Source organism: Columba livia, chromosome 2, assembly GCF_036013475.1.
Source record: "Columba livia isolate bColLiv1 breed racing homer chromosome 2, bColLiv1.pat.W.v2, whole genome shotgun sequence".
Lineage (NCBI taxonomy): Eukaryota > Metazoa > Chordata > Aves > Columbiformes > Columbidae > Columba > Columba livia.
The window spans coordinates 134,519,883-134,543,117 of NC_088603.1; the positions used below are offsets into that span (position 1 = coordinate 134,519,883).

The window sequence follows — 23,235 nt, forward strand, 5'->3', positions numbered from 1 at the left end:
TTTTGGGTCTAAGAACTCGAGAGCTGTGCATAATTTGGTAATTTAGCAGACAGAACTGACAGGCTGATCCTGAGCTGTTAATTGCTGTAGCAAAGCAGCAACTCGTGGGATGCTCTGTCGCTGCAGTGTGATGCTGCTGCGGTCTCAGCCCTTACTTTGTAATTTACGTCAGTGAGTGACGGATGAACTTAAATATGCCAACAGTGAAAACATTTGAAGTTATGTTGGTAGCATTTGTGTAGGCCGAAGGGGACTGGATGTGTTGCAGTGGGAGTGTGCTTTACTCATTCATACAAAAATCTTAAAATAGGGGGGTTTATGGGTTTTTCTTCCCTCCTCTGTAATGTTTTAACAACTCTCTCTCTCTCAAAAAGAGGTTAGAACAATATATATTGTAATAAATACATAGATCATTATTATTTGCAGAAGGCCTCATTTGTGAAGCATTTCTATAATATTTCTAATATTGAGATTTTTGGATGTGCAGTAGATACATAATTTTTTATAACGCTTCTTACTTTCTCCCTCTGTTGTGACATGCTTTTTTCTTACAAATCAATTAACAAGTAACAAAAAAATAAAGACGGTTCTTCCTACATAGCAATTGAATCTTGACCTCACTGCTAATGTGACAAAACTTTCTTTTTGAAAGAGATTTGGGGATTTGTCATGTCAGAGGATGTGTGGAATATGCAGCATCTAGAATTCAATAACCTCGCTTTTACTCAGGCAAAGCTCCCACTGATTCAGGTTGGGCTGCCACTTTGGCCTGTGATGAGAGAAGTTCAAAGGCTTGAAGAGCAGGCCTGCAGAATGCGTAGCCTGCGGGACCAAATACAGCCCGCAAAGTGAATTGTTTAATTTTGGCACGGTGCCTGCCTTGGTTGGCTGGTCAGCTGAGCAGCTGTGAAGCCTGCCCTTAGCATTTCTTGGCTTGGCCTCTGCATAATGGTTTTAGTTCCCAGAACTGTACATCCTGTGAGGAGTGAAAGTGAATAGGGAGAGAGAGGAGGCGCAAACCCGTGGAAGTGAAAAAATTGATAATTAAGCTTAAAACACAGCTTCAGTCTTTTGTTTAGTATTGCATCCCTTTCTGTGCTGAGTCAACACGCAAGGCTGACGGTGTGGGAGCTCCTTGTCAGGGAGCTGTGGCACTGGGAAAGGCTTTACTTCAGTTCACAGGTGGGATGTGGCTCAGCCCCGGTGATGAACGGGGCTCACCTTGCACCATCAATCGAGGTCTATGATGAAGGTGAAGAACTGGAGCATTGGTTGAAGGTATCCACCACAGAGACAGAAAGCGTGAGTCTTGCTTTTTGTACAACAGCCTTTAGTTTTGAAGTGGCTAGTGTCAACTGCTTGCTCTTCCGAGAGCATTATTAATGCCCAACCCCTTGAGAAGATCAAATGTGTAAGTCAGCAGCCCAAAGTTAAAGGTCACCCCTGGGGCTGGGGGCGGTGAACATCCAAGTCTTTGCCATGGTTATTCACCAGGGTCGAAGACACTGGAGTAGATTCTCGTGCTTTCAAAAGGCTGGCAATAATGCTCCAATCCTCTTCCCCCTTTTGTATTTTGTGGTTTTGATCTTTTGACAATGGTTTCGTTTTGTAACCCTCTGTCCAAGCTAAAACTGAGCCACCCTGATCACAAAGGCAGGTCGTTTATTAGAAGTATAACGGGAGGAGAGAGAAGCATCGAGAGAAAGTTGAGTAACTTCAGCAATAGTAGGGCAGTAACAAGAAAAAGGATAATGATGGGAAACCAGAAAAGAAAATAGAAAAGAATGCATACAAAAGTTAGAAGTAAATTGAGCAACAGGAACAGCAATAAGAAAGTGAGGATAAACAGGAGAGGCAGGAACAAGACAGAGTAAAAGAAAAAGGAGAGCATGGGTTAAACAAGAAACAAGTGGTCCTAAAATATTGTCTGAGCTCTAATTCCTATTACAGCAGAAGCTCCGTTAAGGGGTAGTTATATAAATAATTTGTCCGGTTGTCTCAGGAGAGGAGGAAGTGGGGGTTGAAGGTAGATTTTTCTCTTGAGTAGTCTCTACTTTTAATCTTTTGTACCCAAAAGCAAAGCCACACTAGATCTCTGAATTCAGCAAGACAATAGATGGGGCCACAGCCCAAAGCACCATCTATGTATTTTTTTTCTCTTTAACTTCCACTTTAAGGATCTCTCCTTCTCCTGCTCTGGGGGATGGAGACATACTAATGATCAGAGACTCTTTACTGGTTCCTCTTTGCATAACTGCAGGTGGTTTAGGTTTAGCATCTGCATTTGGCTCTTCCTTTTGTGCAGGTGGGGGTGCAGATGTGGCCGCTGGCTCCACGGATTTCTTCTCTTCTTTAGGCTTTTTCTCTGCTTCAGCTTGAGTTTCCTAGAAACAAGAAGTTACGTGTTTTCCAATGCTGCAGAAGAAATTCAGGAAGTATTTCTATTCCGTAACATGCAGTGGAAAGGCACAGCATGGACACTGTGATGAATGGTAGGCAACCTAGGTAAATTTGCGTTTAGGTGCTGAAAATCAGTTTCTAAATGAAAAATGCCATTTCAGAATCAGAATGTCAACATAAGACCTGGTAAAAGCTTGTGGATAGTAATAGTATCTGCTTATAAATACAGCAGGATGAAACAAGCGCATTTTGGGGCACACAACCCTTCCTTAGGTCTTGCCTTGATTCATATACTTAGACTAGTATAGAAAGGAAAAGTGTTCTGTAAATCTTGACGTATTGCCCAGTGCCCCGGTTCTTTGGCCAAGCCTATTTGCTATGAAGTTCACAAATACACATTAAGTTGAGCAATGTTTCTGGTCCAATCATAAAGTTATATCATTTGTGTAAGCAAAGTTCCTTGTTTAACTTAAAAAAATAAATGAAAACAGTGCCAGTTCAGTTATAGAGACAGAATTCTGCTGCTTTTGGGTAAATATGTAGAAGTGAGCAGATTCTTCTTAGCATTTCTCAGAATGCAGTATACTGTGGGAATTATTTTTCATCAACTAAAATAATAATTTTCTCATAAATGCAGTATATTAGAGATTTAATCAGTTTTAGCTGTGTGGGCTAAACTTTAAATTTTGTCTTCAGGATTTGTGACACCCAAAGATATGACTTTGAATTGGAAAGTTCATTGTGTGCTTGAGTCAGCTGGATCAGATTATTTTGTTAGGATATTTCTGTATTTACTGTTGCTTACATGAAATTAAAAGGTCAGATGCCATTAGGGTCTTTGTAAAGTCTATTTTATCCTTACTCACTTTGAGGATTTTTGCTTGCTTGCTTTTTTCATTACTTTTTCTTTGCTTTTGTTTTCTCTGCTCAGCATAGAGTCCAGATCCAGGGAGATTTGAGCCAAATTTTAAAATTAGTATTTACAGAGATTCCGTACAGTGATTATATCTCAGCTGCTGGGAGTGGGAGTTTTGGCTGTTGATTGCAGTAAGGCTATATTTTCATCTACTCTATTTCCCCAGCCCCTCCCTGTATCTTTCCTGTTTCACTCTTCAGCACCTGGAATTATCTGCTCTCTTTGCTGTGGCATTACCTGGGTGTCTTGCTCTCTCTTCAGCTGCAGCAGCCTAGTAAGGCCGTCTCTTCCTTTACCTCCAAGCATCGCTTTAAACAACTTTGGAGTTTCCTGTTTCTGCGTAAATAGACCAGCCAAACCCCGAGGTTGTTGCACTGGTGGTCCTGGAGCAGGTTTCCCCTTCTCCTTCAGCAGCACCCTGGAGACAGGAAGGAATGAGAACATGTGGCAGGGCCGTGTAAGTGAGCAAAGTTCCTGCAAAGCTAAAATGTCGCATTCATGGATGAAAATCTGGCAAAATTTCCAGGGAATTTTTTTATTCCAGGTCCAGTGACAAGAGCAAAGCTGGAAAGGGTAAAGGGTAAGGGTTTTACCCTGGGCTCTGGTAGAGCTGGGGTCTACTGTTGTAATTTGGTGTTAGAATCATAGAATCTTTTAGGTTGGAAAAGACCTGAAGATAATAGAGTCCAACCATTACCTAGCACTGCCAAGTCCACCACTAAACTATGTCCCTAAGCACCACATCTACATGTACCTCCAGGGATGGTGACTCAACCCCTTCCCTGTTCCAATGCCTGACAACCCTTTCCATGAAGAATTTTTTCCTAATATCAAATCTAAACTTCCCCTGGCACAACTTGAGGCCATATCCTCTTGTCCTACAGCTTGTTACTTGGGAGAAGAGACCAACATTCTCCACGCTACAACCTCTTTTCAGGTAGTTGCAGACAGCAATAAGGTCTCCCCTCAGCCTCCTTTTCCTCAGGCTAAACAGCCCCAGCTCCCTCAGTCGCTCCTCATAAGACTTGTGCTGCAGACCCCTCACTAGCTTTGTTGCCCTTCTCTGAACTCTCTCCAGCACCTCAATGTCTTTCTTGTACTGTGGGGCCCAAAACTGAACACAGGATTTGAGGTTTGGCCTCACCAGTGCAGAGTACAGGGCAATGATCCCTCCCCTTGTCCCGCTGGCCACACTATTCCTGATACAAGCCAGGATGCTGTTGGCCTTTTTTGACACCTGAGCATGCTGCTGTCTCGTAATCAGCCAGCTGTTGACCAACACACTCAGGTCCTTTTCCACTGGGCAGCTTTTCAGCCACTCTTCCCTGAGCATATAGTGCTGCCTAGGGTTGTTGTGACCCAGGTGCAGGACCGAGCACTTGTCCTTGTTCAACCTCATACAACAGGAGTTGTCCATTGGTCCAGCCAGTCCAGATTCCTCTGTAAAGTGTTCCTATCCTCCAGCAGATCAACACTCCCACCCAATTTGGTGTCATCTGCAAAGTTACTGAGGGTGCACTCAATCCCCGTATCCAGATCCCTGATAAAGAGATTAAACAGAACTGGCCCCAATACTGAGCCCTGGGGAGCAACACTTGTGACTGGCTGCCAAGTGGATTTGAGTCTTTGGGCCCAGCCATCCAGCCAGTTTTTTACCCAGCAGAGAGCATTCCCATCCAAGGCATGAGCAGCCAGTCACCCGTATCCTTCAGAATAAACAAGTGCAGGCTGAAATTAAGGTATTGCAAAGCAGATGAGGGTTTTATAAGGGGAGAAGCAGTGAGAAGGAGGATGGCTGCCTTATACCTGAGGTGGAAGCGTCTTACCTGGCCTTCAGGATGCAAATTCAGCATTAGTTGTCAATTTGGAGTCTAGCTGATGGCTTGTGAAATAAACAGTTTACCAAACTAAGTCATTATGTCCTTATCTGACATCTGTCCTGTGGATTCTTTCTTGACTATGTAAAGAGTTCTGATACACATCTCCATCTCCTGTCTTGTTACCTTAAATACAATGGAGAAGGCAACTACATTCAGGACTTCATTCTTCTTACCACATTTCCACAAGCCTTGGAATCCCTGCCAAGATTATGGCTTCCACTAACTACTACCAGGCAAATCTGTCCTCTAAATAAAAATGTGTTTACATTAGTTACTCTTCCAAGAAAGGAACACTAATCTGTCCAGAAGCCACAACTCTCCATTCTGCACATAAATAATGTGATTTAAAAACTGTTATTAGGGACATACTTTGCTTTCTTCATGAGAAGTTTTTCTGAGTCAGGATAGTGCACCAAGATTTCATTGAGTGTTTTCTTGTCCAGAATGAAAAGGTTGGCAAAACCATGAGCCACCACATTGGCAGTCCTTCGATTTCCTCCACCTGCAGCTAATAAGCTGGAATGAAAATAAACATGATAAGTCACACTGTTACTTGCCCTAGTGAGGAATCTCTTTGCTGATGGTTCTCCATTTAAATAATCGTAAAGTTCGCTTATGTACTCAACTTTCTATCTGATGTTCTGTGAAGGCTCTTTGCAGCTGGAATTAGAAATATCTTCTTGCCTCAGGAAGGCAGATTGTCACTGCTGGTCAGGAGGATGGAGAGGCAAAGGACTGTGAAAGGTCTTGCTAGACAGAGACTTTTCTCCCAAGAGGCGCCCACTGCAAGGACTGCATTTGTTTTAGTCCTCATGTGAACTTGGCATTTCCTCAGTTTTATTGTTGAAAATGATTTACATCAGAAGCAGAGTAGCACAAGAGCATTATTATTGAAAGAGTTATTTACAATGAATGAATGATTCCCCAAGAATTTTAATTTTCTCAAGCGAGTAAATTCTGTGGGGCTCTGTTTTTCATTTTTCTCACATAGCACATCTCATGTTTGAATGTTGGCAAGTTGAAAGATAGGGATTAGGAAGGTCTTTCAAGCTGACAGTTACAAATGTGTCCGCCAGAGAAAGAAGGCTATTTTGTTTCGAAAGTAAGGCATTAGGCCAGTTTAGCAAGCAGAAGTTGGCCATAGGAAGGATATCCACTTGAAAATTAGATGTTGTACAAGTAAAAATTAAATTGTTCCTCTCACATTAAGAAGAGATCACTTCTCAGCTGTAGTTTTAAGCAAGAGAAGTTGCATTTTGCTCTTAGTTGTAAAATTGCTTTATTACTGTACTCAAGGAGATTCACCCTAAAAATCTGTCCCTTAAATGTTTCCCAGTAAGTTAATAGTTATAGAGAATATTAGTAACCTCTAAATTTAATAGTGATTAAGAAAGGATACTATGGACCCTATAAAACATGAATTAATACTTATCCTAAATATTAATCAAGGATATATAAATATTGGTTTTCATACTAAATATATTTATATAACATACTATAAATATTAGACAATACAAATAATATATTTGACTTACAAAGGATAGTATGAGACCTCTGCAACGGTGTGTAGAAGGCTATTTTTACACATGCACACACACACAGTTTTTCTGCAACCCAAGATATCAATCAATATATGAACTCAAGCTGAAAATGCAGTGTATAGTCTTCTTTTAAACAATTCTGCACAATTCCTCAGATAGAAGAAAACTATTTGCACAATAAGAAAAGCAGATAACAAAAGCTGCAAACAGCTTTGAGTTGTGATGAATCACTTCTCAACAAGTCATTGAACAATCATTTTCAGGCTTTCCTAAGAGAAAGCTCATTTTATCAAGGCAGACTAGGACTAAAGAGATCAACTTTTTCATTATGGTGATGATGTGAGCTGAATTTTACAAGGCAGTCCTTCCTCAAACAGAATGACTATGGACAGCTTTATGAACTTCATGATTGAATCTGCTTTGGCTGGTGTGCTAGTTACACGATAGACGAATTTTTAAAAAATAATTACATTTGTCTTGCAATGGTTCTTGATAATGTAATATCTATATTAATAGAGAAAATTGCTTTTTTTGCCTTTCAGTTTTTACTCCAATTGTTAGACTGAAATGTGGTGATGTTAATATGATAACTTTGAGTTCTTAACGCTAGAAAATTTAATTTAGAGGTATAAAGTTTTGAAAGCGATGACTCAGCTTATCAATTATTTTTTTTAGCTGACATTCATTGAAATTAGCAGATTGATCCAGGGAATGGCGTGTGCATCAGCTGAACGTGCAGGGTTGTGGTGGCTCAGCTGGGCTCCTGTGTACATATGGAGAGAACTGGTAAGTCAGGAAAGGGAAACAGCACCTTGCTTTTGAGCAGGATGTCAAAGACCAAAGAGCAGAGTTCACTGAACAGCAGCTGCTGTGGCAAATCCTGGGACAAAGTGGAAAATGAAGTCTTTCACAAAGCTAAATACTCCCTTTAGTGTTGATTTTTTTAAATAAAAGTTCAAGTTACAAAATCACTGAGTGGCTAAAGCTAATACCAAACGTTTAGAGATCTTCCTGTCAAAAATTTACATATAATTGAGAAGTGGTTTAATTCTTCCAGAATTACCATTTTCTGATAGGAAGTTTTTCTAGTGAAATATCAGTAAATGGATTAAGGAGGACATCTGGCTTAAAGTGTAAATTTCTCTGGGCTAATGAAGTGATGTGTTATAGATGAATTTCTCTCTCAATTGTCTGTGCAGACAGGTTCTCATTAAGACAGCAATCTGTTTGCCGCTGGTTCTGAGATTATTTTGCTTCCCCAAACTGATATTATCTACACAGGAAAGTAGTAATGAGGGTAAGATGTTAATTGGAAGGCAACTGCTATTACTTCATCTGTTTCTGTAATAATTTTCAAGGATGAAATTGGCAAAGGATTTGTCTTGCGTTCTAGTATAATTCAGGCACATTTTTTGAAATAAACATCTTTTGTTTTCTTCAGCTCCTTTGTCCTCAGAGACTCTTTAAACATCATTTACATGCATTTTGAACAGAGTGAGATTAAATAGCAAGTGTCTTATAAATCACGTAGTTTTACCACTTGGAATGAAGCTGGCATATTTCTCTAAATACATTTTGAATCAGAAATTAGGAGGAAGTCAGTCTAATATAAGGTGATAACCATGCTATGAATAGTGAGGGGAAAACTTGGATGTGCTAAATGAAGCAATATTTCATCCATTGAAGAATATATTTTTTCATTTTCTTCTGCTATACAGTGTTCAGAAGACCTTGACAAAGCGTACATAAAGAGGTGCTGTACAAGCTCATTATTTTCTAACACTTCTCTACAAGGAAGAGGGTGAATCTCTACTGATACACTTAGTGCTTAATTTCTTTGCTTTTCTTCAATTTTGGAGATGTCTGCCAGTTGCTGTGTATTTTCTCCTTGAGTTTATCCGCTGCCTGTCATTTATATGCGAATTACATGTGTCTGAACTGTTACGCTGCTGCAGTAGGTCAATGATGAACAAAATGGGACTGGAAGTGAAGGATTATAGCATTGCTGAGAGTTTTACTGGCTATACTGGCAATTATGTGAAGAGCAACACATATTGGGAAATGCATCTTTAATGGTTGTGTAGTTCTCATGTGGAAACAAGTGCTCATCTGTATTAGATCAGTAGTTTGAAAATACCCATCCTTGTTTTAAAACCAATCCTTATAATTTCTCAGTTTAAAAAACAAAGTCCTAGCTCCAAATACAAGACTAATAAATAATTGAAAACTGTGTGTCTGTTGCATACCTGGGCTGCTGTAGCTTTTTCTTTTATCTTTTCATTATTCAGCCTGTACTGAAAAGCAGTGCATTCTTAGCTTTTCCACATAACTTGCAATACAGTATTTTGGTTTGAGGCTTTGCTCAGGTATTATATTGTTACACAGAGAAATACCTTTCAAATAACCTGCTCTCAGAGAGCTAATATAATTTCACTTTCCCACTCCATGAAAAGTCTCTATCTATGGGATGTATCAGGTGTTTCCCACTGGAGGTCTAAGCAAGTTCTGTATGCACATCGCTGGACAAATGGGAATGTGTTCACTACCACAAAGGGAGACACAAGTAGAAGATGAATGTAACCCTGGCACAGAGCTGATTACTGCTTTTCAAAAGGCAGATTAAAGCTACCAGCAAGAGGATTAACAATAACAGGGAGACAGCTGGAAGAAGTCAAGAATCTGGTTTGTCACCTGCAGCAGCGCATGTATTTTATTACTTTTGCTCAGTCCAACCTCTGCAGGAGATGTAGTACCTAAAATCTAGCACTTGGTTGGCTAATTGGGGAAAATGGCACGTAAGAGTTAATGGATTTTGCATAGCAACCACATGGAGAATATGAAAAATGTTTGTAGTCATCAGAGAAAAATACTGTCCAGATGAACTTACACCCAAAAAACTGATCTGTCCATTTTGAATGCTCTTAAACAAATACATTTTCAAATGTGAATGACTGATTTTTGTCAACTTAGTCCCTACTTCAGCTCCTGGACCAGTCTTATTTGCTATTCTAGATTTTTTGATGAATATTAATTATAATTTTTACCATCTGCTCTGTAAGGACACGTAGTCTAACTGTACAGGCAATAAAATGCATTTGCTCTTGCTGTATTGCAGACGTCAGAACATGAAGATGTGTTAGATTTTTTAAAATCTGTCTGTTTATCCCTGTGTACATTGCCCAAAACTCTGGTCTTGGATCTTGCTGGATTAGTCTCTGATGCTTCACTTGGATTTTCCTTCACTGACCTGTATCTCCTTGCTCAGTGTCCTCTAACGTGATCCTACCAGCTTTCTAGGCTTCCATAGTAGCTGTTGTGCGTACCACAGAGAAGTTGAACAATGATTCTTTATTTGATCAGTTCTAAAGAATGTGTTAGAAATAGCGATGGACCTACCTGATCTCCCCAAATACAGCTCCTGCTCTGAGTGTGACCAGAACTTTTGTACCATCAGGGCCTCCAAGGACTTGAACTTCACCCTGTTTGATGATGTACATCTCTCTGCCAATCTCTCCCTGGGAACACAAACACATAAAGATCTAATGTTTTAGCCTGGCAGTGATTTTTTTGTTAGAATAATCTGACAAACTCTTCGTTTATGTTTCCTCTTTCCTATACGTAGGTTTACTTATACTATGGAGAAACGAATGTTTGCAGTACTTTTCCTAGCACTGAGCACAAGTGCAAGGACTGACTCTGGCAGACATAATTGTGATGTGGGACAATATTTGAACAGGAGTAAGACTGTCCAGGACAGCCTGGAAAAAGAAGACTAAATAATAGTCAGGGTCATAGTAGTCAATTCCATCAGCTGTTCTGGGGGAAACTGAAGTACTTCAGCAGCATATTTTATAACAAGTGCAAAAAGGCCCATGCTTCATGGTCTAAAAAGCTTCAGTTTTTACACTGTTTTTACTGTTTCTAATAATCAGTTACATAATTTAAAAGGAAAATAAGAATAAAAAGTCATTCAAAACTTTGTCTAGTTTTCTGTAAATCACTAGATGGTTTAAGAGAATATTAGTTGATTTATTATCCTCCACATGATCTACTAGGATTCAAAGCATGACATTGGTATATTCAATAAAAGGCAGTCAAACTGGAGTGATATAATGCACTTCACAAACGTGGCCATAACAGTCTTTGCATCATCTCAGTAGACAAGCGAATAGATATTTTTCTACTCATGCAGCTGGAGTGACTGAGGCAAAGAAGAAATTTCATTTTAAGAGTGAAAAGGCAACAGGAACAAAGCCAGAACTGAAAATGTATGGCTTGTATTTCCTGTCCCTTCGCTTGTGCCTACAAGCCTGGATGTTGGATCTCCTCGATAAAGTACGGTGAGGCCAACATACATCCAAGGAGGAGGTGGTTCCAACAGGGTTTTATTCCCGACTACACGTTACAGCATTGATGGGACTGCTACGATTGTTGGCCACATAGTAGATCCATACAAGTGAAAGGCCTTTTAGCTCTGAATCCAGCCAGAACAAATTGATATTTCAGTTTCTCACAATCCATTCTTGTTGAGATCTGCTTGTGTCTGACTGCAGTATCAAGACCTTGAATCTGTAATTGTCATTTTTTATCTCTGTTGTGGCAGAGTCCCGGCCGTAGTCTAAGATCCCTTCACACTGTGCATCGTACAAGCAAACACACCAAACTATTCTTCCACCCTTCCCAACCAAAAGTAATTCTGGGACTGATCTTTGAAGGGACACACCTGATCCTTCAGTGCCTTCACAAATGTTTAAACCTCCTACACTGTGGGCTCAATGGGACTAACTCAGCATTTGGGAAGAGAAGCATACGCTTAACACTTGGAGGAACTAGGACCTTAGTGAACGTGCTGGACCAGAACTGCTGAAGACATGTTAAGAGGTTCTGATGGTCACTTCTGGATGTGGTATGAACTGTGGGTCAATTGCCAGAATGGTAACAGTACTGATACTTCAGCCTCCCCTATGCTGTAATTACATCCAACACTGCCTGTAAATATTTTACATGTCTTCTGAAAAGACTTGGGCTCACCTGGTCAGCAGCTGAGCTGTCTACTTGTGTTACTCTAAGGCCATGTTTGATCAAACACTACGAGAAGACAGGCTTCTCTGCTGAGGGACAGTGTGACAGCATTCAGCTCCAAGTCTGGAGATGGCTCAAAGCTGTGCCTGAAGGTCAAACAAGATCAAATCCTGCTGGGAGGAGCAGTATGGGGTGCAGTGTGTTTTCTACATTCTTTGGTAATTCCACTTAAGAGTTTCTGAATACATGAATGAGGCACATACAAAGTATTGTAGAATGAGATCTGCACACTAGGTTTCTATGTATATATGTATAAAAATTAAGCTTGCTCCATTTTAAATGTTAAAACTTCATGTTGTATCATCAGATAAGCCATATTTACATGAAGTACTTTCCCATATTAATGTAATTTTATGTTTGATAGTATAAGTAATGAAATCCATATTGTCTTGTTCTAGGTTGAATCTTGAGAGCACATTTGTTATTATTACACAGAATACCTTAATAACTTTTATGCTATCTAATTCACTCGGGATTAATTTTATTTAAAAGACACTGTTGACCCACATCTGAACTCTTTTTATAAACTACATGCTATAATTATTATTTGAAAGAGACAACAATTCTCACCTTTTTGCAGACAAAATCACCAGGTAAATACACAATGGATTTCAACCTTAGCAGCATGTCATATATCATCTGGGTATCGCACCCCTGTTAAAATAATTAGAAATGTTGGCTCTATTAATTCAGTAACACGAGTGATTATTGGTGCTTACACTGGGCCAACACATGAATGATCCAGGGATCCTTAAGTAGAATGCAAACACAAAACATCATCAAGATCAGCTTTTACAGCAGAGAAAAGGCTGAAAGAATTGTTATTTCAGATACTTATAAAGTTTCCTTCGGGTTAAACACCTCTTTGTGGTTTGTTTTGTTTTGTTTTTTTAAAAGTAAGCTTCTGTACATCTAATTTTGCAGTGGAAGCTCAGTTAGTGCTACATTCATAGTCTCGTGTTTGCTCTTTACTGATCAGGGGAAAAAATAGCAGATCATGTTAAATGTTGGTATGAATCGATGAATTTCATGCCTTCAGCAAATGTGTCAGAACGCATTCAGAATGTAATGTTTACGCAGAGATATCACGATTTTTTATTTTGCAATTATCCAAAAAAACAAATTAGCTTTGAGGTTACAGTATATCAACACTACTTCTAAAAATGCTTTGTTTCCTTGGTTTTGTTGCCAAAAATCTAACCTTAACCACCACATTCAAATTGTACCTCTGGAAAATTATCATGATAACAAATAGAAGGTTTCTTTGCACAAAAAGTCACTAAAATGTAGCATTCGCTACCTCAGAGTTATGTTGCCAGAACACACAGCATTAGTGATCTCTCAGGCAGCGCTGGGTGGGCTACAGTAAGGCAAGGTGAACCATATTAAAAATTGCATTCTTCTATGTCGGACTCTTGAAGTTAGTTATACTCTGAAATCACTTACAGCCTGACCATAACATCAGCTTTAATATATAGATATAACAGGACTGTGTTTAATCTAATTTACTCCTTTTCTTTTTTTTAGTCTCTGCTTTGACAAAAAAAACTCCAAGGGCAGGCACTTTGCTTTGTCCTGAAATGTCTTCACTGACTAAAACATTTCTTAGACTTATTTTGCCTTGCATATTAACACATTTGTTCTTAAGTGTTGCAAAATGCACAATACAAGGTTTCTGTCTAAGGAATACCACTCATTTCTGCATTCTCCTGTGAAACTACTTGCTTTGAATAAGTCAACTTTATTGACAATGGCAAAGTTCACGTCAATTGCAATGGCTAATTGCATTTTGGTTGGCATCTGCTCCAGTAATTCTGATTCATCTGTAAAAGAAAAAAAAAAAGCAAACTGTTAGTTAGAAAATGTAAAGGTAGAATGAAAGAATATCCATAAAAAATGAGCATTGTGCAGAAAAATAACTTAATGGAGCTATTCTAGCATTTATTATTTCAAATGAAGAAGCTACTAATATGGTTTTACTAAGATATTATCTTCTAAGTTACACATCCTGTCTAAAGTTATAACTAGAACATTATATAAATCAATAGAATTTGTGAAGTAGTAAGCATGGTACTGCTTTGCAGTTCTTCTGTTTTCTGAAGTAAATTGAATACCCTGCTCTCCTCATATGCAATTCAGAAAAGCAGAAATGTGAATTACACCCTACATCTGTATCTGTACGACCCCTCGCACTTGGAGTTGCTGTGTAACTAGAATTGGAAAGCCTTACCCAGCATTCCCTGGGAGTCCCATGTGTACTCATACCAGGTTCGAACACGATTTTGGACAACTTTTGGAATAGAGTAAGTGTTCATATAGGAGACAGTGTTATCCATACAGGAACGGTAGTAGTTCTGTCCTGCTGTAGCTGCTCCAATGACATCCCTCATCTGCAAACATCAGTTGTTGTTACTACACATTTCAGCAAAAATAGTCCTGATTTTAATATCTTGTCAACAGTGTATAAAAAGAATAAACCACTTGTTTGCAAAATCACTGATCAATTATACATTCAGCTGCATGTTTTCAATAGGTACTTCATTCACTTTTTAAGAAGCAGTACAGATTTAATCTAATTGTGTTGGAAAAATCTCTATGATTTTAAAGAAATCATTTGTGGATTTTAGCTTATTTTTCTGTCTCATATTTCTGGACGTGGATGAAAAATATAGGTAATGCTTTTCTTAAAAATCCGTAATAAAGCTACTCTGCATTTGGTGTGCAATGCAAGTCAGAAGTGATGCAAATTGGGCTAAATTTGTGTGATAACATCAGGCGGCACATCTAGAATTGAAATCCCACCATTGTTTAAATATTTAAGAGAATCTAGATCAGTCCTAAAAATACATTTTGAGCTGAAATGGGACCTTGGAGATTTTAATGCAGGAACATCGTTTAACATTCCAACACAAGTAAAATTTAGTTTTTAGAAAGTGAATGAGTTAATGTTCATATATATTCATTCTTCAAAAGCATAACTATACACACAGATTTTGTATAATGGCTTCATATTGCAGTGGCCAAGTGTGCTGATGGGATGAATTCTGCTTTTTATTACAGAGGTGCAATTGATTGCAGTAGGAATAACAATTTTTAGGTAAGTGGGCTAAACCAGGAATAGTGCAGTAGCCTTAAGAGCTCTTTGTAAACAGGAATGATGACAAATTGCAATGAAACTGTGTGTTAAAATTTAAGGTTTGAGTCTGCAAATGACAACAAATGGCTACAAAAACTAAGCTGCAAAATGTTCTTCAGCAATGATGCTTTCATTGACAGTTATAACAATTTAGGAAAAAAATACAAATATACAAACTCTGAATATAGTTGAATTCAATAGTTTTCCAGAAGAAATATTTTATATGAACTACTTTCTCTTAATTTGTGTAATTCTTGTTTATGGATGAGTTTTAAATCCTATAGGCAAGAGTCTGTTTCATGATGGTTATTTCTTGTGCTGCTAAACAAAACCAGACATATAGAATTTTTCAGTATTTGATTGAACTTTTCCAATCTTGTATTCAAAATAAAAATTACATTTTAGTTTTCTTTTTTTTTTTTTTTTTTTCTTCTTCATATTTCTTCCAGTATCAAGCATGTAGCAATCAAAAGGTCTGGGATGATTTCTACAGGAGTCTGATAAGACAGAGTCTCACATAGAAACAATGACATTGGTTTTTCTGTAGGCAAGGTATTTTAAAAACCTATGGATCTAAAGCCCAAGTTTAATGGTTACAAGCCTGAAATATTTCAGTTATACTGATCTTTAAATATATCTGATTTGCTGTGTGAAGGGCTTTTTTTTCCCTTTTTTTAGTCTCCTGCCAAATGAGAACCAAGAGAAATAGAAAACAGTCGATTTTCAGGTTAACGAATATATTGTAATTTATGGAAGAGAGCAGAATCCTACTTTGACAGGATAATGGGATTTCCATTAACAGTATTCTATTGACAGTAATATCGAGTGTGACTTATTCAATAATTTGTACATATTAATATCATACCTACAATTATAATGTTACATCAGATTTAACAGTATAATGTGAATGCTAAGGAACTGTCTCCTTGGCTATGGGGAAGAAGGAATTATATGCAGTTTCAAGAATCATCCATGTCCTGCAGAGTGCTGAGTTTAAATCGGCTTGTGTGAAAAAGGACTACGAAACTGGGAAGTAATTAAACATGTGTTTGTCAGTAGAGTAAGTACAAGTAACAGTTAAATAGAGGGACGTTCAGATGGAAGCTCAACTTTTTCCCAGAATTAAACTCCATTAAACTGTATATATTATTGCTACATTACAAGGAACTGAACGTATCTAGTTAATGATTTTTTGAGTTACCTGACCAATTAAGCTGGAGAAGACAAAGACACCCAAGAAAAAATTCAGCAGTTGAAAAACTATCTCAAACAGAGTTTGTGGTTCTGGAAGGCCACCGATAGTGATTAAAGTACGAACTGCCCAGTAGTAACATCTTAGGTACCTGTGGATACAGACAGCATTTTTGTTACAGACTGTAGGTACTTATGCGGTTGAAGTTAAGCATATGCCTACCTGCGTTGGGCCTTTCAATGATGCTTTTCAATCCAGAAGACCTTCAGCAATTTCTGTGAAGGGTTATGATTTTACAAATGATACAGTTACGTGAATTGGATTGAGCTGAATATTCTCACTGACAGCAAACTAAGAATATCTGGGAAATGCAGCAGTTGCTGTTCTTCAGTAACTCTTTGCAGCGTTAGAGAAGACTTCTGTGACAAATTGCCAAGGTGGACACTACAGCATTAGAAAACTACCAGTGAAGACGCCATGATGTTAAAAGCAGTGTAAGTGTTAGAGACTTCCCAGAGTTTACCTAGAATCACAGAAGCACAGAATGTCCTGAGTTGGAAGGGACCCACAAGGATCACCAAGTTCAACTCCTGTCCCTGCATCTGACAACCCCACAGTTCACACTATGTGTCTGAGGGCGTTGTCCAGTCTCTTCTTGAATAGTGAATATTGACTATACCTGTAGCATACTAGGAGCACACACATCTGAAGGTCTCTTCCATGGCTTCACTTGATGACACCAGTGTGAGGCCTTATGATGGGCATGACAAATGCAGTGTTGTTCTTCTTATGTCCATTAATTTTCCTACCCCTTTAACACACTGGTCTTCTTCCCACTCTGCTTCTGAGCATCTTTCATTGGCTCTGCCTCCTGGGTTATGTCAAAAAGAAGTTACATGTTTCCACAAGCTGTGTGTTCATCCATCTTGTCCAAGCCACTTCACTTACTCAGCACTGAAAGGCTGACTTGACTTGTCCTAGTGGGTAGCCTCCACTACCCCTTCTGTCACCTTAACAAACACTTTCTTGCCTTCTTCAGTACTTTCCCTCATGCCTGGGAAGAACTATCCATCAATGGCTAGTGCCCTTCAAGACTTTTCTCAGAGCTCTCTTGATCTAGAAACCAAATATAGCAGTGAGCAATGGTCAGTCACTGACTCTGCTTCAATATACAGATTATATTGACTCCTTCACAGTATCTCTCTGCTGTCTGTCGTTCCTCACACCTGAAGTGTGAGCTCTTTGAACAAATACTTTTTGTTCTGTTCGTACTGCCCTTTTTGTACAGCCTTATGCATGACAAAGCCTGTTGCATTGAATCTGTATATTTCTATTATTATGATAACAAAAGTCTGTGAAAACAACAAAGGACCAAGACAGAATTATTATTTTTTTTTAATTTTGTGAGGATACTCATACTATTTCTCTTAAAAAATACATATTTATATAAAATGTCTTGGCATCTCTAAGATTCTGTTTTAAATTTCATTCTAGAACATGGTACCATTAGTAATGCAGCAGCCCCCACACTGTGCAGTGGAGATTAATTAGTTCAAATCAGTGTCATGAATGTGCTGTCATTTCCTTATTTTCTGATCTACCAAGTAATTGGTTTAGGAAAATTTTTAAAAACCTTCTATTAATTAGAATTTGACTTCCTATGTTTCTGTACGATCAGACTTCAGCTTCACTCCTGATTAGGAGTTGAAGTTTGTTTTCCTTAATTGGACAATAAAATTTTCTGTTCTTTCATCTGTGGCTATTGCTTTTAAAGCAATGAACATTCCTTCTATTTGTTGAATTATATTGAGTTTGAAATAAACAAAAAAAAATAACAAGCACTGAATAAATATTTTTGGAGTTGTTTGTTTTGAAATAGACAGTATTGCATGCATCTTCTCATGCCTACCCTGAATCTGAGGCCACGTCATCTGCTTGCAGACTTCAGGTATACATTTTAATTTGGTGGCCTCCACTTTTAAACTCTGATGTTATTAAGATATGACCTGCACTCCTATTAATTAATGGTCCATGTAACAATACAATTGAAGGGTCAGTTTTGTGCGAATATGAGAAAATAAGCTAAAAATAACAACCAATTCCAATGAGAGTTTTTATTTGAATCACTTAAAGGTGTTTCCAAATCTATGACCTAAAATTTCAGGCTTTACCAAGCCATCAGTTTTTGCTTTTCATTACAAAGTCATCTTTTTCTTGGTTGCAGATTAATGATATGCAGCAACAATGATCACTTTTGCCATAGTTTTCTACTTTCAGGTTTTAACAGCCAGAACTGTCTGTTTTCATTCAGAGTCCTTAAGTGAAAAAATTCATTTAATGGCTGCCATCATATCATTTTTCCTTGTTAGGGCTGCAAAATGAACAGCTGGATTACATCATTATAATATTTTCACTTGAGCTCAAAAAAAATCATCACCTATGCATGCTTCTAATACAGTATGCGTAAGTAGCAGCTTTCTCTTAGACTTCTGTAGCATAAATAAATAGTAAAAAAGGCCTCACATCTGTTTTGAAATAATTGAAGATTTAAGCATAAAATGATGTCTCTAGCTCGTCTGAGAGGAATTATCATATAAAGCATATTAATATCATATTCCTTTGCCATAACTGAGAATGTTGTAGTGCTTGAAATATGCATAATTTATTAATGTAAAAATAAAGACATTAACATTACTTCTGTGCTAGTTACTATAGGAAACAAAAGTAATTATCCAGCTCCCTCACCCCCAATGGTCTTGGATGCCAAGCTTGCTAAGACTACCATGATAGACAAGATAATGTCCATTCTGGGCATGTCTACAAATAATGAAAGCAGATCCTCAAAGCAGTTTAGGGGGTCACATTCTTTGCAGTGTTGTATATTCGAAATGTGAGAGATTTTTTTCAGATCTGCCCATCCCTTTCTGAAGATGTAGTTAATACAGTACATCCTTCGGTAATTTTACTTCAAAAGAAACTTTCTGCTGGCAAAGTCATATAATATTCATTATCTCTTAGGCACAGGTTTTATATTTTCTCCATTGACACATTTTATTGTTTTTATTTTAATCTGAAATGAAAGTTAGACAGTTGAAACATAAAGCAGCTTTTTTTTCTTTTTTTTTCCCCTAAGAAAGGGAGAAATGAGATTGTAAATTTTGTTTAAGGAAAGCCAGAAAAAAACAGACTCCCATTTCAACAGTATTAGCAGCTGTGCTTCCTACGAGCTAGTGCCTGGAAACCATCATTGCTCACTATACAGCTTGCTAGCCTGCTATAAAATGACTGCTGAAGCAAACAACATGAGACAAGAAAGGGATTTTCCCTCTGCACAACACAGATTATGTTTATCCTTCAGGCAAACTACTAGATTTTTAAAGTAAATCCTAGGTATAAAAACATTCAGAAACACTGCAAATAAGATACCTTATAATATTATGCCTTTTTTTTTTTCATAGAAATCTATTTCAGAATACACTAAACTTCTTACATGATTTTGATTAATAAGGATAAAACAAATCTTTGTGCATGTGGCTATCAGATTTTAAGGTAGTACGCACACATTCATTTCTGCCCAGGGAAGCATTATTTTCGGGCTGTCACATTTGACTCCTCTCAGATTATAACCAGGATGGGTTTCAGAAAAGAAGTGACCTTTATAAACTGGTATTCTAATGACCTCATTCTTGCTACCTCTTTTTTTTGAGTGACTTTTTTATCAGATGGCTGTGGGTATGATGATCTGAGACAGAATGGTGTAAACCAGGAAGCTTTTGTCTAAAAAGTGTGGCTGCAAGTAGCAGGTCTGAAAGCACGAGGTCTGCCATGAGTTGGGTTGTGCACTCACAGATTGAAGGTGCAGAACTGGCACTGCATAGCAAGCACTGTGAGAAGCAGAGTTGTTCTAGGCATGTACAGTGACCATTTCCTGGGACTTTCAGATATCTGCTAAGTTTTTGCCCGGAACAGGAAGGCAGCAAGCCATACAGAAACATCAGTGGGATGAAAATAGATGTCTTGATTAATAAATATGCTGGAGGTTTTTGCAGACTACTTGCAAACAGCAGAATATACTATGAGCAAAGTGGAAAGATTTGTTTTGCCTAAATTTAATGCTGACCTGGGGAGTTTGCATGGGAATTTCAGCTCCCTAGTTTTAGTTTCCTTGATGGGCGGTGGTGAGAGAGACAGATACTTCCATGGGACAATTCAGAACAATGACATTACATACCTGCCTTGAATCCCTTTCTAGAGAATTTTTCCATTTTCTTGAGGAATTAGGGGCATCGATCTCTAACTTAGGTAATTACATTAGATTGTAAATAACACATAGTTCAAATTGTTCACTTAGCTGTAATTAAGAGACCTTTTTGACATTCTGCTTCCATGGTTACCATGGCTCTACACTATGGTGTTCTATCAGGGATGCTATCCTGCTGTGTTAGGAGAGACTGAGGTCTGTCTGCCTAATTATACCAAGCTCATGAGTGCAGATTTAATCCTGGGAACATCTTGTGTGGCTAATTTGGGTGCACTGAAGGGGGGTAAAGTTGACTGCCTTTGACTGCACCTCAGGTCAAAGGCTTTGGTTGAAGGCTGCCATGCAAAAGACCTCAGATCTTGAATTGGCACTACCACTTTAGAGTCTGGACATGATCTGGAAAACAAAACAGCTAGCAGAAATTTGCAAAAACAGCTACTTTGATGTTTGAGCGCTATGTACAGCTGTTATAAACTGAAGTCCAACAGTTAGTGTGCCTGCTGAGGAACGTATAAATAATCAAATTGATAAGAGAATCTGTTGTCTGTGTATTCTTTTTAGCCTGGAATGGAAAAAAGAAAATGATCCTAGAAATGTTGACATTTTTAAGAACTGGTATGGCCATAACTAGCAACACTTTACAGACACAGCAGGAATTCTACATAAAATATTCATGCCACTAAATCAGAGCCAGATCATTTGCTTTGGGTCAGTGTAATCTGAGACTACTGGAATTTGGATTAATTTGTCAAAATTCTTATTGTTGCCTTTTTTTTTAATTAGCTAAGAAGCTATATTTGTCCTACCTTCTTTCTGAATGTGGTCCCATTGTATATGAGAGCAATGGTGTATTTTTCTTCTAATATTGGCAACTCTGACCGCTATGTGAAAGGAAATTACATCTACACTGCTGTGCCATAATATATACTGCAGTTCTGGTTACTTTTTCTGACAGATTTTTCCAGGACTTTTCTTAATTCCTGCTTTCCGAAGAAATTAATATACTTAGAAGTATCTTGTCTGGTATGTTTAAATTCACATTGCATCTCCAATAATAACTAATGTTCACGCAATGCCTCTTTGTCAAAAATCCCCAAACATTCAACAATCAGATAATATGTCATGCTTGATTCTCTAAGGTGATGACTATCCCATACAGAAGGCATTTGCTGTGAAGTGGGATACCAAGCTGTACTTTACGAAATGCCGCCCAACATGGGATACTCTTTGGGGTTCTGTGTACATGGGACCATATAATCCAGTACAAGTTAGACACAGGCAAAAGAATAAAGTCATACGTTCACAACCGATATCAGCATCAGGTAGATTAATGGCTTAATGAGGTATGGATATATTCTAGTCGGCATTTTATTTCAGAATCTCAGTATAATTCAGACCTTGAATTATCAGTTTATTGCTATAGTTTACAAAAAATTCTGCCCTAAATCCCATGTGATTTCAGTGTGATGTCACTTGAGAAGTGTTTTTGTCTCCTCATGAAAAGGACATCACAAAATATTAAAAAAACTGAGTGTTGCCTCTGGGCACAACTGCATTGTCTGTGATCAAGCTAGAAAATAATTTCCACCAATTGTTTCCCTGAGTGAAACGTAAAATATTCTTGCTCATGAAAAAAAGAAAGACTTTCTTGCCTGTTCTCTAGGCTGTTCTGAAGAAGCATTAAAATCTTGAAGACTGAGTAAGCGCTCTACTTTTGGAGTTTTCATATTGCTTAGTCTCAGTACCTTATTTTAAATCATGAGTCAAGTATTCCCAAGATTGACTTCAATAAAAATATCTATAATGGAAATTCTTTCTACATTTTTTGTCAGATTTCTGGAAGCCTTGATCCTGCAAATAAATACCTCTGTATAACTTCACTTACATAAGTGGTCCCACTGAGCTCTGTGAGCCTGCTCGCACGTGTCTGACTCCAGTATTGAGCTGTGTATTTTACTGGTGTGTGGAAACTTCAGCCATGTCATATTTTTTTTTGAGTGAGAGAACCCTAATTATAAAAAAAATCAATGCTGCTTTACAGCAAGTGTGTTTTACTCTCAAAGGCTAGAAAAGACCTTACCCTTCAAGACAGTGAATTCACACCAAACTCGTGAAGTCTAACAAAATTACAAGCAAGAGAAGCAAGTCTACAAGAGAAATGTGAAAAGTTGCTTACAGGGTGATTTATGACAGCAGTAGTGCACTATATGTGGTTTTGCAAAGAATGTAATTAATGAACAAATTTAGCTTCTGCAGCTTTAGCTATATTATGTATCTGAATCTACTGGATACATTTTAAGTAACTACACACAAAATATATTATGACTTTGCTGTTTTCTCTTGCTGCCTCTCCATCATTTTAATGAACGTCCATTTCATGACACTCAGCCTGTCGCTGTCACAAGGAGTTTGTGGAAAACTCTGCCAATATCCAGTCCGTCCCACTGAAGACACTGCCACATGTTTAAACATGACCTTCTCAAAACATCAGAGAAAGCGGGTGGAATTTTTTCAGACTAATGACCATGGTGTTTAGAGGGATTAAAATGTTGGATTTTAATGACACAGTGCTATGTGGCAGAAAAGAAATCTGTGCCTCTGATTCCTTTGAGGAATTGTTCTGCAATGCTTCAAACGGTTCCCATGTGCGTATGCAATCAGTAAGTTTAATTTATGACCCTCGTTGCTTTCTTAATGTTTAATTAAGTTACTGCTTAGCACTGACTCATAAACCTATAAAAGCTGAAAGTGGTAAACTGAATATTCACTGCACCTGCCTTCCAAATATGTGTTGGTAATGAAAACTGCTAATCAGAAGTCATGCTGC

General features: G+C 38.1%; 2 protein-coding genes across 10 annotated transcripts in view; one reads left to right on the plus strand and one right to left on the minus strand.

Moving 5' to 3' along the window:
• The window catches only part of CPNE3 (copine 3), a 38,478-nt gene extending 29,509 nt beyond the window's left edge, over positions 1 to 8,969 (plus strand). For all 9 annotated transcript variants that reach the window (XM_065053917.1, XM_065053916.1, XM_065053921.1 and 6 more), the window contains exons 16-17: positions 7,413 to 7,523; positions 8,456 to 8,969. In XM_065053917.1, coding sequence (XP_064909989.1) covers positions 7,413 to 7,523; positions 8,456 to 8,542 — 198 coding nt within the window. In that variant the 3' untranslated portion in view covers positions 8,543 to 8,969. The remainder of the gene's footprint in view (positions 1 to 7,412; positions 7,524 to 8,455) is intronic.
• CNGB3 (cyclic nucleotide gated channel subunit beta 3) overlaps positions 1,364 to 23,235 on the minus strand; it is a 63,499-nt gene continuing 41,627 nt past the window's right edge. Inside the window, exons 11-18 of the mRNA XM_065053936.1 lie at positions 16,157 to 16,298; positions 14,050 to 14,209; positions 13,545 to 13,642; positions 12,390 to 12,473; positions 10,134 to 10,252; positions 5,566 to 5,712; positions 3,554 to 3,734; positions 1,364 to 2,384 (exon numbers count right to left, since the gene is read on the minus strand). Of these exons, the coding sequence (XP_064910008.1) occupies positions 2,142 to 2,384; positions 3,554 to 3,734; positions 5,566 to 5,712; positions 10,134 to 10,252; positions 12,390 to 12,473; positions 13,545 to 13,642; positions 14,050 to 14,209; positions 16,157 to 16,298 (1,174 nt within the window). The 3' untranslated portion in view covers positions 1,364 to 2,141. The remainder of the gene's footprint in view (positions 2,385 to 3,553; positions 3,735 to 5,565; positions 5,713 to 10,133; positions 10,253 to 12,389; positions 12,474 to 13,544; positions 13,643 to 14,049; positions 14,210 to 16,156; positions 16,299 to 23,235) is intronic.